Genomic DNA, 7,183 nt, shown 5'->3' with positions numbered 1-7,183 from the left:
TTAACATCAGTCCAATGATGAAGGTTGTCAAGTGCAGTTTGCAAATTGGTGGATTGGCCTAACTTAGTTGTTTCGCAAAGTGTTTGGTCATCAACATATTTCCAGGCGTCGATCCCCATATCCTCAATGCCCTGCAGTGAATCATTAATTAGTACAAGGAAGATGATAACAGCTAAAAGTGTCCCCTGTTTATTATACAGGTATATCACTTGATTAATATACTCTCTATCCTTGTATTTAATTAAAAGTATCTACTGTATTATTTTTATTTGTTTTTTAAGGTTTCATTCATCAGGCTTTACTTAAGTTTCACAAGGCAGTTAGAAAAATAATAAATTCTGAATTGCACAAAACTTACATGGTTTCCTGTGGGATGGATTGATAAGTCGTGCAATGCTGACATCAAATAAGTCTTCATTTTCGTTAGTACCATACATGATATATAACTGTAGCAAACAGAAAGATAAATCACACAGACAAAATTAATCGATGATTTCATTTTATAAGTGATAAAAATTTACCTGGATAATTTGTGGAATGGTATTTGGCAACCATGTGTCAGGCAACCATGCAAGGGGTCCCAAGTTTGAAAAAGTCATTTCTGGGAGATCTGGTTAAATGAGATTTCTTACATCAAATTTTTTTGCACAAGGTGATACCTATTGTAACCTGGGGCAGATTGAAGGGGGGTGGGGTCCAGGTCGGCTCCAGGTTGGCTCCGGGATCCCCTTTTGCAAAGTCAAAATAAAAGAAAAAAAAAAAGAGAAAGAATGAAAAAGAAATATTGCCCAAAATGCCTCAGAGGTTATTTTTGGGTGTCAAGAAAACAAAAATTTCACAGGGCATGCCCCCCACCTCCCCTTAGGCTAATGTATTCTCGATCGGCCCCACTTTCGCCCCCCCCCAATTTTGGACATCTCTAGATCCGCCCCTGGTCACCGATTTCCGTCAGACAATTGATAAATAAAGTAGAGAAAACGTGCAAATATTATGAATTGCGGAAAATGTCATTTTCCAGGAGGTTCATTCACAGTGCTTGCAGGATTACGGGAGGCTGTCCCAATTTCCTGGAGACTTCCGGCACAACTTGCAGGAAACTTGAGACACTTGCTATACCCTATATTAAGTATTATATATAATTTTGTGAAGAGATCTGGACTCAATTGTGTTTCAAATATTTACTGTATTGAATTGATTTGGAGTTGAGTTTTCTTACATGATTTTTGTAAATAGTGGCCGAGTGATTGAAGCGTTTAGCTGGTGAAACGTGAGTAAAGAATGGCTTCTTCCATGTAAGAGTGTCCAGATTCAGTTTGTAGAGATCATCCAGGACAATGTCGGATGTACCAGCAACACTTAGTCCGCCAAAAATGTATAAATACTGCAAAAATGAGTGCAAATCAAATACTGCAAATTATGTAATGATTTTATCTACCAGGCTTTATAAATCAACCTTATAAATGTTAAAATATGATGTTTATTTATTCAGACAAATTTACATAGCAACACGATATCATAACAGGTAGAAGATGAGTTGCCAGGAAGTTATTATAGTAAGTTACTATCATTCACTTTATACACATATCGTAAATCACTGCCGTAAATGCTTGAATAAGCGCCGCTCTCGAATAATTATACAGTAACAACATTATAAGACACTATATGTAAATATTGCAATGATTCCGTAGATACCAACTATAGAGGGCAGCAGATATTAAATCATTGATACCACACAACATTACATTTTACCTTGCTGGAGTGTGCTGTTAATGAATGGGAACCTCTCACACAAGGCACATCACCTTTGACCTCTGGTTTTGACCAAACCAGACAATCTACAAAATAATACAAGTAATGAATGAAAGGTTTTTGCCACATTAATATATTTAAAAGTAATCATTAAACATGGGTCTATCTGGTTATAAAATATGTGAAGCATGTGATGTTCCCTGTGTAGCAGAGTAAGTGCTTCATAGGTGTTTGATCCGATGACTGGGGAAAAAATTTAAAGCCCTGTGCAGCCTATCAAATTATATTTGACAAAAACATGTGACATGCCTAAATATGGTCATGATGACATCACATCATGACCATATATAGGCACATCATGACTATATATGGGCATAAAACATTTTTTGTCAAATAAAATTTGACATTCTGGGCATAAAGTGCATATATCCTTGCCATTGTTATAATTATTAATACCTGTGTCCAGAATATAAACATCATTCAGGCATTTTTGGTATCCACGACAGCCACCAAACACATATATTTTCAAGTCAACAGCAGCACAGCGGTGGTCGCATCTGGTGAAAAACATGAAAAGAAAAGAAAATATGAAAAAAATAATAAAGTTTCTTTTCTACTGGTGCACTGTTGGTATCAACAAACAATGATACTATGGAAATATTGATATTTAAAACCCTGTCACGACTATCAAATTGTATTCGACAAAAACATGTGCATGTCTAAATGGTCATGATCACTTCACACCTTGACCATATAGCTGCAGCACATCATGAGCATACAGTAGTTGTTTTGTCAAAGAAGATGAGGTAAGAGCATAAGATAAATATTCTTTATAAACTACCTTGGGGTGAGTATAATTCCTTGGGTTTGCAACAGAGTCCATGTTGAAGTTGCTGTCTGAAACAGATGCACCCGATTGGTTGCTTGACCCTCTCTAATTCCACCAATCACATACAGGTTCTCACGAACGACGGCTGTATCATGGCTTAAAGTCACAGGCTCAGGGCCGTTCGTCTTACATTTTACCCAGTGGTGATTAGCTGGAGGTAAGAAAACAATTAATTTACAGCCATACTGTACTCGAATTGAACTCCTTTTCAATCAAACTAACAGGTACCTAGTACTCTGCCAGTTTAACAAAACAAAAACAAAAACAAAAAAACCAATGCAAGCAACATATGTAACATTCTCCTTGTTTAAAATTTCTCAAATATGAAACAAACTAAAGAAACTGATACTATTCTATGGTGGAGGTGGTTTGGCACGTGGAGTGGTTTGGTTTCCCACCTCAAGTTTATGGTTCCAATACTTCGCTGTGCATTTCGCTTGTGTCCTTGAGCAAGGTGCATTATCTACATTGCTTCACTCTACCCAGCTGTATCAATGGGTACCAGCAAACTGCTGGGGATAAGCTGAGGTGGACCATTGTCCCACCCAGGGGGAGTATTACGCTCCCATCCATTTCATGCTACTTGAAACTGGGGTTAAGCTCCAGCCCATATGAGCCTTGTGACTCGGCAACAATTTACATTGTATTCTTGTATTTTTTGTTTCATATTTTTATCAATACAGTATTTGCATTACAGAATAATAATATAAACTATCTACAATATTAACATACAATTATAAATACAAAACATATGAGACAAATACTGACATTGATTCCATCCATTGTATTCTGTGTTTGCTTAAACTGTTTACAAATATAGTCCAGAATAATAACATACTATTTCTGCATTAATGATATAACCATGAGAAATACAAAACATCTAATATTATTTTTAAAATGTAAAAAAAATCATTAGTACATAGCAAGTGATATTATTATGAAAACTGAGAATAAAACCATTAGAATAAATTCACTTTGTGCCTTACATGTATCGCATTTGTAGACTCCTGGAAGACACTGCTTGGCATTCGGATGATTCTTACCACCAAATAAAAACAACTCACTACCAACAGCACTGGAATGTACAAAAAATGGCAACAATTAAATGTTTTTTAAAAGCATCCTTTAAAAATATCCTTTTCTTTAAAATGTCTGTGGGTCAACTTTTTAAATAAAAAAATTAAAAAAAACATTCAAAAAGGTTGAACTTTGTATCTTAGAATCAGCTGATACTAAAATAAATGAAAGTGATGTGATGCTTTTATTAGCGAAGTCTCTTTATGAGGTAGTGAGTGGAGTTTTATTTTAGTCGTGAGAAAAAGTTCTCCTGTAACAGGAATTGAACCCAGGACCCTGGGATTAGAAGGCAAGCATCTTAACCACTAAGCCATTCAACTCCACTCCAAGTACTATTTCACAGCAAAACAAGAGTAATTTTGCATACATAAATGTTAGCCTCATTAGAACCACTATCGTCCAGTCAATCTATGACAAAATCATACTGAACCTAGAACTAATTGCAACAGAAATAATTTTTACAGAATTTGTTCCTAAAATATACACATAATATACTAAAAGTCCGAAAATCAGGGGAACATTACTAATTTTAAAGATTGGATTTTTTTCGGACTTTTAGTATGTTATTCTGTGTATATTTCTGGAACAGATTCCGCAAAAATTATTTCTGATGCAATTAGTTCTGGGTCAATCCACAGATTGACTGGATTACTACTATGTACATACATTTAACTATTGTACAGTATGTTCGCAGAATATGCAAAAAAAAAAACAAAAAAACAATCTGTTAACAAATATAAACTTTTACCACAATGTTAGACCATCTCTGGCTTCTGGGATATCACCTCCTTGAGTCACTTCTACCCACTCGGGTTGCTTTCCAACTTAAAAAAAATATGGAAATTCAGACAAATTAAATACTTGTATGTTTCAAGCATGCATTTATATAAATGAGCACCAACAAAATTAATCACAGCAATGAAACACAAAAATGGTGATACTTATGAAACAAAACAAAAAAAACAACATTGCAATCCATGCACCAAATGAATTTACACAGACAGGCATGCAGTTCAAATGAATGCTGTTCCTCTAACCATTAAAGGTCACTCACATAATGATAATTAAAGAACAATTAAGGGTCACACACAATGATGAATAAAGAACAATTAATAAAAACATAGTAAATGTGAATGCAGAAAATGATAAAATGATGACAGCCTGTATATAATGAGATGAGGATGAAATGCAGTCACTCAGGAACGATTCTGGAGAAGATGTAACATCCAGGCATAGGGATTCAAATCTTCAATTTCTCAATAAGTATCGCAAAATACAACGTAGAAATTGGATGAAATATTATCTACTTTGCTAAAATGTGTTACTAGGTAACTGACGTTGCAGATAACATATTCAAGAAAACCTGGGTACTAAGGCCACACTTTGAAAGCTACTGTGTTGAGAGTAACAGCAAAGATAAGGAGAAGATGCAGTGAATTTATGCAATCAAATATTATTCTAGGCATGTTTATTTTAGCATGTAAACAATTCTTCATTTTCTAGTTTTATTATTATTATTAATTCAGCCTTTTATCAGAAGTGACAGTATAATGTAAGCAACTAACATTTTTTACACAAAATGTATTAAAGCTTCATGATTGCTTTTTTTTTTTTATAGCAATAGTATGTTGGAGCACAGCTAATGATCTTTTGAACACCAAGACAGGTTATAATGACATTTTTACCACTTAGTCTGAACATGTCACTAAAGTATGAAGTTTTCTACAAAGAAAAAGAATGCATGAACTAAAAAAAAAGAAAGAAAATTTTGTACTAGTGGTTCATTGGTTTTATGTTGTATGTGAAAAGACCTAAAACCTTAGAAATTAAATTATCCATACTGAATTATGAATTATAATGGTAAAATATGAAAATAATAAAACACTTTAAAAAAGACACAGATTGAAACAAATCAGTTTTTACTGACTTACGAATGTCAAGAAAATAAAAAAAACAGTCAATAAAAGTTTTCATGCTAATGATATACGAACAGTATTATTTTTGTATCTGTTAAATGGCAAGCAGTATATCATAATCTAATATAGGTATAATTAAAATGCTGTTTATTATCTCATAACAACAAAAACAGTATCTAAACATAATTAAATAATGTAATTAAAATCAACCCAGAGATCTGATTTGATAAAATATAACAGGTTTTTAAATTCTCAATTACAATTTCTTTATCTACAGTATATTGTTGAATCTATAAAATATTTGAAAAAAAAAGAGCATGGAATGGGCTTTTTACCTTGGTTGGGTGATCAAGTCCTCTACTGCCCCCAAACATGTATATGGTGTCATTAACCATGGCAGTGGCATGCCCTTGTCTATGAAGAGAAAAGAAAAAAATCAATTGCAGGAGAATCAAATTAAAGAATTATTAAAAGAAAAAAAATCAACACAGATGAGGACGCACCCATGAACTCAGCACTAGCATGGTTTCCAAATGCATTGTTCAGTATGTGAAAAAAAAATGCTCTGACGTCATTATTTCATAGATGAACTTCATATGATTATGGTATATGCTAGACAATTTTTTTGTTATAGTTGTCACAGCTTCTTTCCACAATTTCATGTGACAAATTAGTGAAATAGGCAATTAGTCGGTTTATCCAGGTAAGTATTCACGAAGTAGACCTTTGCTATTCGTCCACATATAAACATGCTGATGATGTCATATCACACCCATATATGGATATGATGATGTTATAACATACCCATATTGGCATGATGATGATCACATCACACCAACATCTGGCCATGATGATGTTATTGACGTTGTAGCACACCCATATGGGCATGCCATATCACACCAGTATATGGACATAATTATGTAATAACACACCCATATGGGCATGATGATGTCATATCACACATGGACATAATTATGTTATAACACACCCATATGGCCATGATAATGTAAGGGACACCCATATGGGCATGATAATGTAATTACACACCCACATGTGGACATCATGATGATGTTATAACACAACCATATGGGCATGATAATGTTAAAACACACCATCATGTGAATGATAATGTTATAACACCTACATGTGGACATGATGATGTTATAACACACCCATATGCGCACGATGATATTATAACACACCCATATTATGGGAAAGATAATGTTACAACACATCCATATGAGCTTGATGATGTCATATCACACCCATATGGGCATGATGATGTCATATCATATCCATATGGGTATGATGATGTCATAGCATGTCAGCCATATGGACATGATGATGTCACATCACACCCATTGGGCATGATGTTAACACACCCATATGGGCATGATGATGTCATAACACGTCAGCCATATGAGCTTGATGATGTCACATCACACCCATTGGGCATGATGTTATAACACACCCATATGGGCATGATGATGTCATAACACGTCAGCCATATGGGCATGATATTGTCACATCACACCCATTGGGCATGATGTTA

At 34.4% G+C, this 7,183-nt stretch overlaps 1 protein-coding gene across 6 annotated transcripts in view; it reads right to left on the bottom strand.

Moving 5' to 3' along the window:
• Window positions 1–7,183, bottom strand: part of LOC117114367 (rab9 effector protein with kelch motifs-like) — a 14,429-nt gene that overhangs the window by 3,137 nt on the left and 4,109 nt on the right. For 5 of the 6 annotated variants that reach the window (XM_033258023.1, XM_033258021.1, XM_033258020.1 and 2 more), the window contains 8 exons: window positions 5,967–6,045; window positions 5,401–5,437; window positions 4,464–4,539; window positions 3,625–3,713; window positions 2,591–2,789; window positions 2,206–2,306; window positions 1,750–1,835; window positions 1,217–1,381 (listed from right to left, as the gene is read on the bottom strand). In XM_033258023.1, coding sequence (XP_033113914.1) covers window positions 1,217–1,381; window positions 1,750–1,835; window positions 2,206–2,306; window positions 2,591–2,789; window positions 3,625–3,713; window positions 4,464–4,539; window positions 5,401–5,437; window positions 5,967–6,045 — 832 coding nt within the window. Of the gene's footprint in view, window positions 1–358; window positions 447–1,216; window positions 1,382–1,749; window positions 1,836–2,205; window positions 2,307–2,590; window positions 2,790–3,624; window positions 3,714–4,463; window positions 4,540–5,400; window positions 5,438–5,966; window positions 6,046–7,183 lie in introns of all 6 variants that reach the window. The other variant, XM_033258025.1, reaches the window with a different exon arrangement.

Source organism: Anneissia japonica, unplaced genomic scaffold (assembly GCF_011630105.1).
Source record: "Anneissia japonica isolate Jap-2015-1 unplaced genomic scaffold, ASM1163010v1 scaffold1231_len1163931_cov198, whole genome shotgun sequence".
Taxonomy (NCBI): domain Eukaryota; kingdom Metazoa; phylum Echinodermata; class Crinoidea; order Comatulida; family Comatulidae; genus Anneissia; species Anneissia japonica.
The sequence above is the reverse complement of the archived record's forward strand: the minus strand, read 5'-3'. Positions and strand labels throughout refer to the sequence as shown.